General features: G+C 38.4%; 1 protein-coding gene across 1 annotated transcript in view; it reads right to left on the reverse strand.

Annotated features, from left to right (window-relative positions):
• The window catches only part of KCTD18 (potassium channel tetramerization domain containing 18), a 27,080-nt gene extending 10,429 nt beyond the window's left edge, over nucleotides 1–16,651 (reverse strand). Inside the window, 5 exon segments of the mRNA XM_007469200.1 lie at nucleotides 2–42; nucleotides 7,318–7,412; nucleotides 8,483–8,676; nucleotides 14,526–14,737; nucleotides 16,492–16,651. Coding sequence (XP_007469262.1) covers nucleotides 2–42; nucleotides 7,318–7,412; nucleotides 8,483–8,676; nucleotides 14,526–14,737; nucleotides 16,492–16,651 — 702 coding nt within the window.
• Between the last annotated feature and the right edge of the window lie 2,497 nt (nucleotides 16,652–19,148).

Below are 19,148 nucleotides of genomic sequence, written 5' to 3' on the forward strand. Positions count from 1 at the left end.
AACATTCTATCAGTTCATGAGGCACCCGCCAGTAGCTAACACCTGGAAGATAAAAAGACAATTTAGAGAACCACTGTCCACTGCCAAAGGCTCAGCAACACTTTTGTATAAGACTGGCCAGAAAAAGTTTAAGGTTCATGACTCCCATTTGATGAAGAGAAGTATAAGCAGGAAGTGCTCCCAAGAGGCGCCAGGGTAATAGTGGCACAGCTCATGACCCGGGTCCAGAAAGAGCTGGCTACCAGCCGCCCCAGCTCTGCCACTGATAACCAGAGGTCGTTATACAGACCTTGGGCAACTGAGTGTATGCTGGTTAAGGGCACAGACACTGGAGCCAAAACTGCCTGGATCTGGATCCCATTTCTGTCATTCACTAATCATATCACCTTGGGAAAATTTTCTCACCTGTGAAATGATGACAATAATAGTACATACCTTGCTGCGATAATTAAATGAGAAAATAAAAACAAAATGCCTAGAACAGAGCCTGGCACAGACTTAGCACTCAAGAGATGTTAGGTGCCTTTATTATAAGTCATAGTGTTGGTAGTAATGTGAAAGGATTGGACAGTAGGGGTTCTAACACTTGCCCTGTCTACCTCACTAGGTTACTGCAATCATCAAATCAGATAAATTTTGTGAACCACTCTGTAAGAGGCAACCACTATATGAATATGAGGTATCAATACCTTATAGGCATCTTTTCAAACAAGAATAATCTGTGTTAATGTGGCAGGCCAAGATTCCAATCAAATTCACTTAATTTTTAACTCTGATATGTTTCTTTGTTTAAATTTATTCTATTGAAGTATAGTTGATTTACAATGTTGTGTTAATTTCTGCTGTACAGCAAAGTGATTCAGTTATACATACATACATATGTGTATGTGTATATATATATATATTTTCATATTCTTTTCCATTATGGTTTATCACAGGATATTGAATACAGTTCGCTGTGCTATACAATAGGACCTTGTTGTTTATCCATTCTATATATAATAGTTTGATATGTTTCTGATTGAAAGCTGAAAATGTATTCCTTTTTTTTTTTAATTTATTTATTTTTGGCTGTGTTGGGTCTTCGTTGCTGCGCACGGGCTTTCTGTGGTTGCAGTGAGCGGGGGCTGCTCTTCGTTGTGCTTCGCAGGCTTCTCAGTGCAGTGGCTTCTCTTGTTGTGGAGCGTGGGCTCTAGGCGCGCGGGCTGCAGTAGCTGTGGCACGCAGGCTCAGTAGTTGTGGCTTGTGGGCTCAGTAGTTGTGGCACGTGGGCTCAGTAGTTGTGGCGCACAGGCTTAGCTGCTCCACGGCATGTGGGATCTTCCCAGACAAGGGAACGAACCTGTGTCCTCTGAATTGGCAGGCGGATGCTTAACCACTGCGCCACCAGGGAAGTCCCTGAAAATGTATTCTTATGAAGCTTAAAAACCTTATGCTAAGTGAAAGAATCCAGACACAAAACGTTATATACTGTATGATTCCATTTATATAAATATCCAGAATACACAGATCCACTGAGACAGAGAGCAGACTGGTAGTTGCCAGGGGCTGAAGGAAGAGGGGAATGCAGAGTAACTGCTTAATGGATACTGGGTTTCCTTTTGTGGTGACAGAAGTGTTTTGGAACTAAATAGAGGTGCTGGTTACACACACTGTTAATGTAGCAAATGTCACTGAAATGTATACTGTAATTAATTCTATATTGTGTGAATTTCACCTCATTTTTAAAAAAAAAGAACCATAAAAATTATAAATAGACACATTAAAAAAGGCTTAAAGAATGATGCTGAATAAAAACTGCTTGGTATTAAAAACAACAGTAACCTTTAAGTCCCAACAAGGAATCTGGTGTCTTCTTTTTTAATCATTAAAGGGCTAGTAATAAAAAACAACTTAGCAAGCTGGGCACATAAATTATTATATATAATAGACATGTCCAAATACTCGAAGTCTATGGACCTCATTTTAAGACAACAACTTTCTAGAACTGCTTGATCATACTCCCAAACCTACTTATGCTACAAAACCATCACCAAATCTCATCTATTAAGTTTTTATTTTTAAGTCAGCTTTATTGAGATATAATTTACATAAAATAAAATTCACTCTTTTTAAGTACACTGAGTTTTGACAGATGTATACAGTCATGTAACTATGGCCACAATCAAGATACAGAACATTTCTATCATCCCCAAAAAGTTCCCTCCTACCCTTCTACAGTTGATGCCCTGCCCTCCATTCCTTAGTTTTGCCTTTTGCAAAGTATCATATAAATGGAATCATACACCACATAGCCTTTTGTGTCTGGCTTCTTTACCATGATGTTTTGAAGATTCATCCATGTTGATATATGTATGAATAATCATCTCTTTTTATTTCTGAGTATTCCTTTAAATGGATATACTGCGGGCTTCCCTGGTGGCGCAGTGGTGGGGAGTCTGCCTGCCAATGCAGGGGACACGGGTTCGTGCCCTGGTCCGGGAAGATGCCACATGCCACAGAGCGGCTGGGCCCATGAGCCATGGCCGCTGAGCCTGCATGTCCGGAGCCTGTGCTCTGCAACAGTGAGAGGCCCGCGTACCGCAAAAAAAAAAAAAAAAGGATATACTGCAATTTGTTTTTAAGACTTTCATTTTTTTCCTGCCTATAATTCGTATTCATTGTACAAAACTTGGAAAATATAGAAAAGTATATATTAAAAAAAAATAAAAATCACTTCTAATCCTAAAACTAGGAATCATGGCTCATGACATTTTGATGTATCTCATTCCAGCCTTTTTTCTATTCGTATCATATGCACATAATTGAAAACACATTACATTTAATTTTGTTTTCTGCTTTTGACCATTTCTTACTTTATCATGGGCACTCATCAACGTAAAAAGTTATTCAAAATAATTTTATTTTATCATTTTTATTTTTTCAGCCACGCAGCATGTGGGATCTTAGTTCCCCAACCAGGGATCGAACCCATGTTCCCTGCAGTGGATGCGTGGAGTCCTAACCAAAAGACGACCCAGGAATTCCCTCAAAATAATTTTAATAGCTATACCCATCTATAACCTGTGGATGTGCCAATATGTATTTGACCCTGCATTATAGACATTTAGATTGCTTTTATTTTTTCCCTACTATGAACAATGTTTAGTTGAACAACTCTGTTCATAAGCCTTTGTCTGCATTTGATTTTGTCTTTAAGGTAGATTTCTAGAAGTAGAATTATTGGCTCAAAGAATATGAACAATTTTGATGCTATTGATACATACTGATAAATTATTTCCAAAAATAGTAATATGAACTTTATTCCTGCCAAGAATTCATGAGATCTTTACTAATCTGGTATATAAAAAAATAGTTCTCACTTAATGTATAGTTCATTGATAATGAGTTTGAACCTCTGCTATATTCATTTCCTTTTCTGGGAATTTTATGGCCATGAACCTTATACATTTATTTGTAGTAGGGTTGAGCTGGTTTTCTAATGAATTTAAATAAACCCTCTTTATTATAAGGATAATCTTTGTCCAGTTAATGCAACACTTTTATCCAAGTTTTTTATTAGTTTCTAAATTTTATTTATAATGTTTTATGTTTTAAAGTTAATACATTAAATATTATGTAATCAAATTTCTTTGTCTTTATGTTTTATTTTAAGCTTATAATTTCTTTCCCCATTAAGAAATCAGTTATTTGCTTATATTTCATTATAGTCTATAATAGTTTCATTTTTCATTCATAAATCTACCTGGGATTATTTTCATAAATGATGTGAGGTTAAAGTTCTGTTTTTCTCCCAAGCATATTTCTCAAATAATCTATCCTTTTTTATTGGTATTTAATGCTTTCTTATCACATAGTGATTTTATTCTTATAAAGTTAATGGATTTTACTCCTGATCTCTGCATCTATTCTTGTACCAGAAAGACATGGTTTTATTAGTATAGAGCTACATATAGTATTTTGGCCATCAAACAGAGTTAAACTCATCCCTCTAATGACTTCTACTTCCCAAAATGTTTTGGGGTATTTCACCTATCTATTCTTTCAAAGGAATTTTAGGATCATTTCCTCAAGATTCCCAAAGAGGTCCATTGATATTTTGGTAGGAATTGTGTTAAACCTATAATTTAATCTGAGAAACACTGACATCTTTATAATATTCAGATTTCCCATTCAGGATCATGGTATGTCTCACAGTAATCTTCATCTCTTCTTTTTTTATAGATGGATGGATGGATGGATGGACAGATAAATACATTTTAGCAGTTTTCTTCGTAAAGGACCCAAGTATTTCTTGGTGGCGCAGCCTAGTTATTTTTGTTTATTGCTATTGTGAATGGGATTTTCTCCTATAATTTCTAATTAATTTACCATAAGTAAGCTGCTAATCTTTATTTATATTGTATCTAGCTAGTTTAGTCTACTAAACTCATCATTTGAAATACCTTTCGTCGATTCTTTTCAGGTTTTCTTCAAAGACATATTGTCCACAAATAACAATAACTGTCTTCTTCCTTTCAATAATTCTTTCTCTTACTTCTGTTTCCTGTATTATGGCTTTCCACAGGCCTTCCAGAACTTTGTTAGATAACAATGATACTCTATTACATGCTTTCTAAAAAGTTAAAATCAGTCACACGCTTTGTTAAAGTCAGTGATCCCAGCTCTCTGCTCCAGCTTCCTGAGTCAGTGTAGAAAGAATTGCAGCCAGGCCCTCCCAAAGCTTCCCAGGCAGACTGCTAGTCCAGCGGCACAAAAGGAGACAAGAACACCAGGGGGGCTGTTCTTCAACTTAAGCCCAAGTGTCTCAAAGTCAATTAAATCTCAAGTAATAAGCTATTAAGAAATCAGTTATTTGCTTATATTTCATTATAGTCTATAATAGTTTCATTTTTCATTCATAAATCTACCTGGGATTATTTTCATAAATGATGTGAGGTTAAAGTTCTGTTTTTCTCCCAAGCATATTTCTCAAATAATCTATCCTTTTTTATTGGTATTTAATGCTTTCTTATCACATAGTGATTTTATTCTTATAAAGTTAATGGATTTTACTCCTGATCTCTGCATCTATTCTTGTACCAGAAAGACATGGTTTTATTAGTATAGAGCTACATATAGTATTTTGGCCATCAAACAGAGTTAAACTCATCCCTCTAATGACTTCTACTTCCCAAAATGTTTTGGGGTATTTCACCTATCTATTCTTTCAAAGGAATTTTAGGATCATTTCCTCAAGATTCCCAAAGAGGTCCATTGATATTTTGGTAGGAATTGTGTTAAACCTATAATTTAATCTGAGAAACACTGACATCTTTATAATATTCAGATTTCCCATTCAGGATCATGGTATGTCTCACAGTAATCTTCATCTCTTCTTTTTTTATAGATGGATGGATGGATGGATGGACAGATAAATACATTTTAGCAGTTTTCTTCGTAAAGGACCCAAGTATTTCTTGGTGGCGCAGCCTAGTTATTTTTGTTTATTGCTATTGTGAATGGGATTTTCTCCTATAATTTCTAATTAATTTACCATAAGTAAGCTGCTAATCTTTATTTATATTGTATCTAGCTAGTTTAGTCTACTAAACTCATCATTTGAAATACCTTTCGTCGATTCTTTTCAGGTTTTCTTCAAAGACATATTGTCCACAAATAACAATAACTGTCTTCTTCCTTTCAATAATTCTTTCTCTTACTTCTGTTTCCTGTATTATGGCTTTCCACAGGCCTTCCAGAACTTTGTTAGATAACAATGATACTCTATTACATGCTTTCTAAAAAGTTAAAATCAGTCACACGCTTTGTTAAAGTCAGTGATCCCAGCTCTCTGCTCCAGCTTCCTGAGTCAGTGTAGAAAGAATTGCAGCCAGGCCCTCCCAAAGCTTCCCAGGCAGACTGCTAGTCCAGCGGCACAAAAGGAGACAAGAACACCAGGGGGGCTGTTCTTCAACTTAAGCCCAAGTGTCTCAAAGTCAATTAAATCTCAAGTAATAAGCTTAAAGAGAACAGCATTTTGTTCAACACACTTCATCCTATCTGTTTGAGGGGCACGATATGAAAAGAAAAAGGAGGAAAAGTGAGTGGGGCAAAGTTGAGGAAAACAAGGATTGGTACTAGCATCCTGCCTGAAAGAGGAACAGCTGATAGTTTTTAAAAGCCTCTTCCTTTCCTTATTCAATCTTACATGACTTGCAATGTCTGTCTCTACCAGCTTTTAAGATCATTTGAGGACTGAGATGTGTCTTATTTATCTCTGGACAATTTTAGGACTTAATTATAGTGCCTGCACCTAATTGACACTCAATACATGTTAATTATGAAAAAAAACTTAGGCATAGAACAGTTAACCCTCTGTGATCTTTAATCAAGTGGCATGTCTCTCTGAGACTTCTTTTCCTCATCAATAAAATCGTAAACCAGCATACAGGGCTGTTTTAGGACTAAGAGATACTGAATGTAAACTACATATCACACTGAATATCAAGCAGCATTACTATTATCAACTCACATAAGCAGCTTGGTAAAGACAGTCAAATTTCAAAGTGTGCATTTAAAGAATATTTGTTTTCTAAGGGCTCTTTAGATATCTTCCCAGCATTATTTTCATTTTCTCTCTCTCTTTTTTTTTTGATTACACATTTTATGCTTAATTTAGGGGTATACTTCCTAGGACAATGCTAGGTACACAGTAGGTGCTACAGAAACTCTTTTTATTATTTTTTTTGAAATAAATTTATTTATTTTTGGCTGTGTTGGGTCTTCGTTGCTGTGCGCAGGCAGTCTCTAGTTGCAGCAAGCGGAGGCTATTCTTCGTTGTGGTGCACGGGCTTCTCATTGTAGTGGCTTCTCTTGTTGCGGAGCATGGGCTCTAGGCGCGTGGGCGTCAGTAGTTGTGGCTCGCGGGCTCTAGAGTGCAGGCTCAGTAGTTGTGGCACACGGGCTTAGTTGCTCTGTGACATGTGGGATCTTTCTGGACCAGGGCTTGAACCTGTGTCCCCTGCATTGGCAGGCGGATTCTTAACCACTGTGCCACCAGGGAAGCCCCAGAAACTCTTTTTAAATTGAACTAAATAAGCATAACTAACCAAAGTGTATTTTAGGTTACTGTATTATAGATTATTAATAATACCTAGCAACTCATGGGGTTTAAAAATTTGTAAGTAAACTGCCTCAGTGTTACTATAAGGTGACAACTACCTGGACCCACACCAAAAACATTTTCTCAAAAAAAGAAATGCTCTATTTGAACTTGCTTTGTCTTATTAAGGAAAAGTCTACTTTCTGCCATGAAATGAAAGAATTGTACTGTACCTTTTCCTTCCCAGGCATCAAAGGCATCCATCATTTTCTTCAATTCTGCTACTGAATAATAGCTCCAAATATACTGAACATTATTTCCTGCCTCCCTAGAAATATTACAAAAGGTAATGAAAATATACTACCTAGGTATGAATGTGTATACATATATACAGCTAATAGACACTCAATAAGTGCTTGTTAACTAAGGGAAAAAAATATGTAGGTAATGAGTAGTTGTTCTTCTGTGATCCTTAAGCATATATATATGTATATATATTCTATATACGACATACTAGATGAGTATAATATACTATACTTACGTACTAACCTACATGTGATCTCTTTTTACTGCGGTAAAGTATTTGTTAATTCCACAATATAAACTGTGCAGACAAATCAACAAATCCTTAAAATAAGTTTTCTTAAAAAAATCACCTAACTCCAGTAAAGTTAGAAAAGGTTCAACTTTGACTAAAACTTTCCTAGCACTATGTCAGGCACTTATACATCATATACAAACATCCCTGCCTGTAAAGAATTCAGAAAATGATAACATATTAATTATCTAAACAGCAAGCTCATGTGGTCGTGCATTAGTCACTGACATGTGACCCAATCCAATCTCTCAGAGAATTAAAAAAAAAATTTTGCTAAGTGAATTGACTAGTATAAATGAGATTACAGGGAAAATATTAACAGAATAACCCTTAAGAATTTAACATGTTCAAGGCATAGAATTTTAAAGTTGGGAGGGACCAGATGAAAAGTCTTTCAGCATTTCTCAAACCAGTCCTGGGTCCCTCAGTGGGCCTGCTGACTTCTAGGCCAGGCTTCTGTCCCTGGACTATAGTGGAGGGGAGATACCCAGGCATGTGGCTTTCCTTTTCTTTCTTTCTTTTCTCTTTTTATAATGCCTCTCAGGGGATTCTGATGACCACTCCCAGTTGAGAACCACTGTACTAGACCAAGTAGATGGCCTATTGCTTATACAGATGTGAAATGGTCTGAATTACAACCTCCTCGTGAAACAGGCCTATCTCGACAGCTATGAGATTCACTCTGTCTGTTGAGAGGTACTGGCTTCTTTCCTAGTCAACCACATATTCCATTCAATAACACCTCTTAGAAGAGACCAAGACTTTATTTTGTTCCTTTTCATATTTAAACGCAGACATACCTTTTAAAAATGCATTTACTGTGAATTCTTCCTCCCAGCTGCTTATCAATTGCATCTGTTCCATCAGTTTTTGTGGAATATACACCAATAATTCTACTCTCACAGCTTGCACCAGATGTGTTAAGATAGTGGAGAACCCAAACTGTTGGTTTATTGCAAACTAAACCATACGAATCACAGAAGTCTGTTAAAGCCTGGGGCAAAAAAATATATAAAATTTGAATTTAATTCTGGAGTAAAGTAAAAATGAATTTGCTCTATTACTTTCATGTAAAGCTGTAATTTCAGCTGGTCATAACGGAAATAAAAAGATTATATATCTCAGCCTACTGTTTATGCCTTTAAAAACCAAACCATTTGTTGAATTTGGGGTATTGGGGGAGGTGAGGCAAATCACCATCCAAAAACCCAAAACCTTTTCAGCTAAAGAATCTTTTTCCACATGGAAATTATGTTTTACTTTTTCTTCCTTTAGACTCACTACCAACATCATTTTAAAATCTTCATATAATAAGTAAAAGTTAAAATTCTTTCTTTTCCCTTTCTTTTCCCCCCGATTTTCCATTTGACTCAATCTTCCTTTTACCTCCTACTGACTTGCCCCGTAGTTGATGCTTATTCTTAACTCCAAATCCAATCATGGATTAACCAGATTAACTTGTTCTTTTATACTGAAAGATATGAATATATGAACTCAATATATACTGTCTGAACTCATTTGGCATTTATCCACCTATTCACTCAATCACTTGAATACTAAGTACCTATGTGTGAATATTAAGCACTGTCTAAGGCCTTGGAGACATAATGGTGAGCAGAAGACAGGGTCCCTCCTTGAGTTTATAGCTGATGCAGAAGACAGACATTAAATAAGCCATCAGCACACAGTGTAAGAAGTGCTACTAGGTAAGCCTACGAGGTGCTAAGGGGCAAAGAGGAAGAGGGCTTCACCCAGTGGAGTGGTACAGGCCTTCCCTGGGAGAAACAGCATTATTGCTGTGAGCTCTCTGAGGACAGGCACTCTTTTCTGTTTTGTTTTGTATCCCAAGTCCCTAGAAAAGTACCTGATACAAAGGAGATGCTAATATTTACTGACTCAGTGAAGGAAAAGAGGACCCTAACATGTGTTGCATTTTCATTTAATATTGCTATCTAACTCCTGTATTGGCTTTTATCTTCACTTGCACATCTATGAAAATCACCAACAACATTATAAACCATTCAAGGGCAAAAACTGCATGTCATATTTCTTTGTGTCCCACACAGTCCCTAGAACAGGGTCCTGTATGTCAAAAACATTTGAAATAAATAGGAGTTGGCTGGCAGAATGAATGTTCGCATGCTGTGTCTGTTGTGCATACAAACCAATGAAAGACTATAAAGGTGAATGTTAATCTGTCCCAACTTTCCAGTTAGGCTTTTTCAGCCCCACTCTGCAGATATGGCAAACAGCACCAAAAGACTGTTCGACAACTCAGTTTATAAATAATTCCAATAGCAGAACCCATACAACCATGCAAATTCCTGAAGGGGGTCTGGAACCAAATCAACTTTCTCTTCATGCTGCACTCCTAATGACCATACTGTTAGCTTGCTCTCCTAAACACTGACATCCAACTCAAAGAATTCAAACCAATTCAAACCACTTTTCACTATGAACAATTATCTAGGAAAAATATTTTTCTTAGATGTTCAAAAGTGCTAATTAATAGCAAATATAATACTTATCAATAAGACAAAAACAGATGAAGCTGTTCAAGTCATGTAAAGACATTTCAAATGTGATTTAAAACAGAAGCATCTTAAAAAAAGATTTACTGATCTCAAGGTGAAGTAATCAAACTAATGTTTTAGCTTAGTAACAAACTGCTACACTCACTAAATCAGGTAAGGGATTTTATACAATCTTTTATTTATCATGACCATCCTTTTAAAATATTATTTCAGTAAATGAATTAATCCCACTACACCCTCACATACTACAGTACTGCTCTTAATTTAAGAAGAACTTCAAGAGCAGAAGAGTCCTATTAAAAAAAAGCCATCAAAAAGTGTTAAACATTCAATGAGGAATAAAAACGCCATAAACTTTTGGGAGGTGTGGTAATACACTTTCCTAGAATACAATTTTGGCCTTAAAAAATGAGTAGTGGTAATTAAGAAACATGTCTTCAAAAACTGTAGAGAAGTAACAATATGTTACTAAATAACCAAGAGATCACTGAAGAAATCAAAGAGGAAATCAGAAAATACCTAGAGAAAAGTGACAATGAAAACACGATGATCCAAAACCTATGGGATGCAGCAAAAGCAGTTCTAAGAGGGAAGTTTATAGCAGTACAATCCTACCTCAAGAAACAACAAACATCTCAAATAAACAATCTAACCTTGCACCTAAAGGAATGAGACAAAGAAGAACAAATAAAACCCAAAGGTAGTAGAAGGAAAGAAATCATAAAAATCAGAGCAGAAATAAATGAAATAGAAACAAAGAAAACAATAGCAAAGATCAATAAAACTAAAGGCTGGTTCCTTAAGAAGATAAACAAAATTGATAAACCTTTAGCCAGACTCATCAAGAAAAAGAGGGAGAGGACTCAAATCAATAAAATTAGAAATGAAAAAGGAGAAGTTACAACAGATACTGCAGAAATACAAAAAGTCCTAAGAGACTACTACAAGCAACTTTATGCCAGTAAAATGGATAACCTGGAAGAAATGGCAAATTCTTAGAAAGGTATAACCTTCCAAGACTGAACCCGGAAGAAATAGAAAATATGAACAGACCAATCACAAGTAACAAAATTGAAACTGTGATTAAAAATCTTCCAACAGGACTCCCCTGATGGCGCAGTGGTTAAGAATCCACCTGCCAATGCAGGGGACACAGGTTCAAGCCCTGGTCTGGGAAGATGTCACATGCCGTGGAGCAACTAAGCCCGTGTGCCACATCTACTGAGCCCACATGCTGCAACTACTGAAGCCCGCGCACCTACAGCCTGTGCTCCGCAACAAGAGAAGCCACTGCAATGAGAAGCCTGTGCACTGCAACAAAGAGTAGCCCCTGCTCACCACAACTAGAGAAAGCCCGCGTGCAGCAACAAAGACCCAATGCAGCCAAAATTAAAATAAATAAATTTATAAAAAAGAAAACTAAATTAAAAATAAATAAATAAAATAAATAAAAAATCTTCCAACAAACAAAAGTCCAGGACCAGACGGCTTCACAGGTGAATTCTATCAAACATTTAGAGAAGAGCTATCACCCATCCTTCTCAAACTCTTCCAAAATATAGCAGAGGGAGGAACACTCACAAACTCATTCTATGAGGCCACCATCACCCTGATACCAAAACCAGACAAGGATATCACAAAGAAAGAAAACTACAGGCCAATATCACTGATGAACATAGATGCAAAAATCCTCAACAAAATACTAGCAAACAGAATCCAACAGCACATTAAAAGGATCATACACCATGATCAAGTGGGGTTTATTCCAGGAATGCAAGGATTCTTCAATATACGCAAATCTATCAATGTGATTAACCATATTAACAAATTGAAGGAGAAAAACCATATGATCATCTCAATAGATGCAGAGAAAGCTTTTGACAAAATTCAACACCCATTTATGATAAAAACCCTGCAGAAAGTAGGTGTAGAGGGAACTTTCCTCAATATAATAAAGGCCGTATATGACAAGCCCACAGCCAACATCATCCTCAATGGCGAAAAACTGAAAGCATTTCCACTAAGGTCAGGAACAAGACAAGGTTGCCCACTCTCACCACTCTTATTCAGCTCCCCACTATCATTCAATATAATTTTGGAAGTCCTAGCCATGGCAATCAGAGAAGAAAAAGAAATAAAAGGAATACAAATTGGAAAAGAAGAAGTAAAACTGTCACTGTTTGCAGATGACATGATACTATACATAGAGAATCCTAAATATGCCACCAGAAAACTACTAGAGCTAATCAATGAATTTGGTAAAGTTGCAGGATATGAAATTAATGCACAGAAATCTCTTGCATTCCTATACACTAATGACAAAAAATCTGAAAGAGAAATTAAGGAAACACTCCCATTTACCACTGAAACAAAAAGAATAAAATACCTAGGAATAAACCTACCCAGGGAGACAAAGACCTGTATGCAGAAAACTATGGAACACTGATAAAAGAAATTAAAGATGATATAAACAGATGGAGAGATATACCATGTTCCTGGATTGGAAGAATCAATATTGTTGAAATGACTATACTACCCAAAGCAATCTACAGATTCAAGGCAATCCCTATCAAATTACCAATGGCATTTTTTACAGAACTAGAACAAAAAATCTTATAATTTGTATGGAGACACAAAAGACCCTGAATAGCCAAAGTGGTCTTGAGGGAAAAAAACGGAGGTGGAGGAATCATACTACCTGACTTCAGACTATAGTACAAAGCTACAGTCATCAAGACAGTATGGTACTGGCACAAAAACAGAAATATAGATCAATGGAACAGGATAGAAAGCCCAGAGATAAACCCACACACCTATGGTCAACTCATCTATGACAAAGGAGGCAAGGACATACAATGGAGAAAAGACAGTGTCTTCAATAAGTGGTGCTGGGAAAACTGGACAGCTACATTTAAAAGAATGAAATTAGAACACTCCCTAACACCATACACAAAAATAAACTCAAAATGGATTAGAGACCTAAATGTAAGACCGGACACTATAAAACTCTTAGAGGAAAACATAGGAAGAACGCTCTTTGACACAAATCACAGCAAGATCTTTTTTGATCCACCTCCTAGAGTAATGGAAATAAAAACAAAAATAAACAAATGGGACCTAGTGAAACTTAAAAGCTTTTGCACAGCAAAGGAAATTACAAATAAGACGAAAAGACAACCCTCAGAATGGGAGAGAGTATTTGCAAACAAAGCAACGGACAAAGGATTAATCTCCAAAATATATAAACAGCTCATGCAGCTCAATATTAAAAAAACAAACAACCCAATCCAAAAATGGCAGAAGACCTGAATAGACATTTCTCCAGAGAAGACATACAGATGGCCAAGAAGCACATGAAAAGCTGCTCAACATCACTAATTATTAGAGAAATGCAAATCAAAAATACAATGAGGTATCACCTCATTGTCAGAATGGGCATCATCAGAAAATCTACAGACAACAAATGCTGGAGAGGGTGTGGAGAAAAGGGAACCCTCTTGCACTGTTGGTGGGAATGTAAATTGATACAGGCACAATGGAGAACAGTATACAGGTTCCTTAAAGAACTAAAAATAGAATTACCAAATGACCCAGCAATCCCACTACTGGGCATATACCCAGAGAGAATCATAATTCAAAAAGACACATGCACCCCAATGTTCATTGCAGCACTATTTACAATAGCCAGGACATGGAAGCAACCTAAATGCCCATCAACAGACGAATGGATAAAGAAGAAGTGGTACATATATACAGTGGAATATTACTCAGCCATAAAAAGGAACGAAATTGAGTCATCTGTAGAGACGTGGATGGATCTAGAGACTGTCATACAGAGTGAAGTAAGTCAGAAAGAGAAAAACAAATATCATATATTAACGCATATATGTGGAACCTAGAAAAATGGTACAGATGAACCGGTCTGCAGGGCAGAAATGGAGAAACAGATGTAGAAAACAAATGTATGGACACCAAGGGGGGAAACTGGTGGGTGGTGTTGGTGGTGGTGGGATGAATTGGGAGATTGGGATTGACATATATACACTAATATGTATAAAATGAAAAATAAGAACCTGCTGTATAAAAAAATAAAATAAAATAAAATTCAAAAATTCAAAACAAAACAAATAAAGGTATATAATACACTTTAAAAAATATTGTAAGAAGTAAAACGGTCTCATTTTGGTTTATGTTACAACATGGGCTATACAAAATAACATACATTGCTTTGTGCATAATAAATGTATAATAAATGAATATTAGATAAACATTCTTACATATATTGTAAAACTTAAGAAAATGCCAAGACCTTTTTAAGTTCTATATTTGACCTTAAAGAATATGTCTCCATTTCATTGGCCAAGTGGTCAGACAGGCTGTACGGATAAGGGATGCCAAAGTAATCAGCCTCTTCCTGCAGAGCAATGCGGGTTTGCTCCTCTGTGGGAATGTGAACTTCTCCGTGAAGATAATCCAAAAGGTATTTAAATAGAGGTCCATCACGGTCAATAACACAAGCCCCTAGAAAATATTCAGTTCAAAAATGATTGAATAGATACAAATGACCATGGTAAAATGTCAACATGTCAAACTAGAATTAGACTGAAGACCTCTACAATTAGAAATGTTTCTTTCTCAAAAGAAAGTTAATATCTAGTGTTCAAATAGGTTTAGTCAAATTTGGGGAGCCTCTGTATTCTCACCTACAAGGAAAACATATTCTGAGTTCCATTAGAAATCAAGGACTATATTCCCACTATGGCCTCTGCAAAAGCCATGGAGACCTTAGACTGCTGGTAGAAACAGAAGCTTACCACTAATCTCAACCCAGCTGGGCCAGGAAAGGTGTATGGAGTTCCTCCCTAATGAGGGTATAATGAGGTCCAGCATTTGTATGTCAGTGACCCTACAAGTCGACCTGCAGTGTTGCCAACAAATAAACCCTGGGTTCCTAGCTATGGGTATGCCATTTGTTCAGACTTATTAGGTTAGTTCCTTTGTATGAAACTTTAGAAAAGAAATGCTATACTGGTACTACTTTATGATAAAAGACTTTTTGTAGACAATTCAGCAGAATTAAGAAAACAAAAAAACACTTCTGTGTGAGGTTACTCAATGATTTCCTTCCTCCCTTGATTAATTTAAGATGGGATTAAGAAGGTAAAAACTTGGGCTTCCCTGGTGGCGCAGTGGTTGAGAGTCCGCCTGCCGATGCAGGGGACATGGGTTCCTGCCCCAGTCTGGGAAGATCCCACATGCCGCGGAGCGGCTGGGCCCATGAGCCATGGCCGCTGAGCCTGAGCGTCCAGAGCCTGTGCTCTGCAACGGGAGAGGCCACAACAGTGAGAGGCCCGCGTACCGCAAAAAAAAAAAAAAGGTAAAAACTTAGGGGCAGAGGAAACAACTCAGTCCCTGCTTACCACCTTTACACCAACAAACTTTCTGTCCAGATGGACATCCAGTCCTGGGCACCAGACATCAGTGAGTTTTCCATTCTTCCAACTGCCATTCATCTGGCAATCTCTCCAGACCCAGGGTTACTAACAGCCCCTCATGCTCTGAGCTCCTCAATCCCTTTTTTCTAACACAGAAGCAAGAGTGGGTTCTACGAGCCCCAGAATGCCTAAGATGTACAAAAAGCCTTACTTGCTCTGCTGAAGTTTATTTACCAGAGCACTCAAAGCAGAGAGTGGCCCCAGGACCCTAACCCTTGTATTTTACAGTTTCTTCTGAAACACCAATTTTCAGTCCTGGGTGACTGACGGTATCACTGAGCTGCTGTCTTCTTAGGCATATACACATCTGCCCACACAAGGCTCTGCAGCTGGACTAGGTGTGAGTTTAACACTAATTCTACACTGACAGTACCTGCCCTGTCAGCTATGAGAGCAGCTCCTTTCTCCAGAGAAATACATTTTTTAACTAGAAGAACACAGAGAGAAGCTAATATATTTAATCAGGCTCAATACCTTTACCCACTGAGTTGTATGAATGGAACAACTTTCAAAATATGATTAATCCCCATAATTAGGTGATGGCTGGCCTTTACACACATTATTTTTTTGTCAACTTTTAGCGACAGCATCACAGATTCTAGAAACTGGTATTTAATTTCTCTATGTACTTAATGAATCTCCATACAGTCCCAATGATCTCAGTAATTAACAGAGTAAGCTAATACATTCTGTTGTAATTAGAAAAATTAAAGGGAATTTAAACTAGACTCCTATTTTAATGAATATTCATGATAATGCTTACAGACTTTAGATATTTACCTGATTCATCTGTTTTTAGAGGAAAACGACCACTGAACATGGATGCCAGCATTGAGTCCTTAAAGCGGCACAAGGACTCCCGCCTGGCTGTGTAAATACAGCCACCCACGTTCAGTCGAAGAATATCCAACACCTCTTCTTCTGCCTTGTGACCTTCCATTGGTCTCTCCACGCCTGAAGTTTTGCCTCGAAACACTTTCAGAAACTGCAAAACAATGGTGGTCACAGTACCCCTCTGTAAAAACAAAGGACAATCACCACTGACATTTCCAACAATACATGAAATAGGTAATAAAAATAAATACATTCTAAAGTGGTTTAAAACAAATTCCTCAGCACCGGCAATACTGAATCGAAGGACTTAATGTAATACAAAAGAAGTTTGAGATATGCTGAGAAGCTGGAAAACTCTGGCTCAGAGGATTTGGAAATGATAGTAAAGTATTACGAACCAAATCAGAGCTGTTGAAATGACTGTTTAAAGAATTAACGAGATAATGCATTGCCTGTTACATATAAAGCAAAGGTGAGGCGTGCTTATGATCTTCAGTATTCACATATCTTTTTAAACTACAGTAAGTCTGAGGGAGCTGTGTAGACTTGCAGAGGGGAACAGTATGTAGCATGGAATCAGGCTATTAGGCTCTACCACTTACTAGCCTGGGACCTTGGGCAAATACTTATTCTCCTCTGCCTGTTTCCCCATCTCTAAACTGGAGGGAAGGATGATGCCTACCTCAAAGGACTATCAGAGGAATAATTGACAGAAAATATAAAAAGCATATAGAACAGTCTCTGGCTCAGAGTAAGTACTCAATAAATGATAAATATTATCTATAACAATATAAAAATTTACAAGAAGGTATATACTGAAGGACTTTATATTGGCTCTGGAGATTTAAGGAAACATAAGAGCAGAAATTATTAACAACAGTAGTTGTAATTCTTAAGTTAGGTAACTAAGGAATATATAATTTATCAACTGAGATCAGAATTCCATGTATACCAAAAGCCAAACTGGTCCAGAAGAACAACAAATGACATCTCTAAATCATCTGGCTTCTTCCCTCTGAAATAGTTGAACCTTTAGAGACATTTTAAGGATTTTATTTCTTAATCCATTCTAGAGATAGATGAACCACAGCTGACTGTGGCATTCCTACAGAACCTAAAACAATACCCTGAGGAAAAACGTCCTCCCAATGTATCTTCACATTTCATAGCAAGTGTAAAATGGCTACCAATAGGCTCAACTACATCCATGGCCATTCACTTTGCCATCAACTGAGCATCCTTTCATAGATGCTCCAATTTAACCTATTTCCAATAAGAGAAGGAGACCATTAGAGTCTGAGGAACACCATGTGTGTGAAACACAGTAGACAGAAACTATTATGGGCCAACAGTCCAGCATTCAGAACCCACTTATCAATGTGACTTCCTACACTGCCTAAAAGTCCAAGGAGCAGCCCAACAATGAACCATGTGAAAGAACCACTTCTGAGGTCTGGCATGGAACTGGTTCACGCTGTCCCTGTTACCAGCTCCCTGGAATCCTATCTATTCTTCAAAGCTGCAGGTAAACCTCACTGCTTACATGACCTTCCCAAGCACCCCCAGTTAGAATCCTTTCACAGTTCTCCCAGATATACTTTGTACCCCTGTCCACATATTATTCCACTTGACTAATCCCTAATTTGGGGGACTATAAGCTGCATCACCCTTAACAATTCCCATTTACTGAATGCTATGCACCAGCCACTGTAGGAGACACTTGACAGACATTACCTCATTCACACAAAAGCCCTACTGGGTAGGAGTTACTGTCCCTACTGACAGGTGAGGACACTGGAGAAAGAAATAGTAATGTGTGCAGGGTCTACACTAGGGCTGCCCTGCCGTAAGTGGTGGAGTCAGCCCCAATTCGGGTCAGCAAGACCAATTCCAAGTTCTTCCAGCCGCACCCCACACCGACTCCTTCAGCACTGTTTCACTCCTAAGGCTCCTGACCTGGGCACTTCAATCACTAAGCGTCTGTCCGTCTGAAGACTCCGGTGGATGGCAATAGGAACACAGCAGCACCCTAGGCGCAAGGATTCAAGAGATAGCCCTAAGGCAGAGGACCATCACCATTTCAAGGCCAGTCACAGGGCCCCACCTTCAAATGCACCCACTTGCACTCGCTGCTGGGTCGACAGTGCCCAGCCCTCTGGGGTAGCGCGCCCAGACTGCGGTTCCGTGACCACCTGCGCCAAAACCATCAGGGACACTTGCTGAAAATGCAGATTCCCGGACCACGACTTAGACTCTGGTTCAGAAAGTCTTAGGTGGGGTCGGGAGTTCCCCCGCGGACACTACCTTGAGAAACGCTCAAGGGACTCCCACGACGCGGGACGAAAGGGGAGGGGCTGGGACACCACAAAGCCCCGCGGGGGTCTCCCCGCGGTCCTGGGATCCCGAATCGGCCCGAAGCCCGAGCCTGCAGCTCCGTGTTATCAGCGCGGCCCGGGCCCTTCCTCAGGGCGCCCTGCCGCCTCCCGGGCCCGCGGCCCACCCGGCGCCCCGCTCCTCCGCAGGGGATGGGCGGGGTAGGCGGCCTCCCCGACTGACCTGCGGCCCGCCCGGCCCTTGGCTAGGGCGCCGGACGTCACGGGGCC

This window comes from Lipotes vexillifer, unplaced genomic scaffold (genome assembly GCF_000442215.2).
Source record: "Lipotes vexillifer unplaced genomic scaffold, Lipotes_vexillifer_v1.1 scaffold648, whole genome shotgun sequence".
Taxonomy (NCBI): Eukaryota; Metazoa; Chordata; class Mammalia; order Artiodactyla; family Lipotidae; genus Lipotes; species Lipotes vexillifer.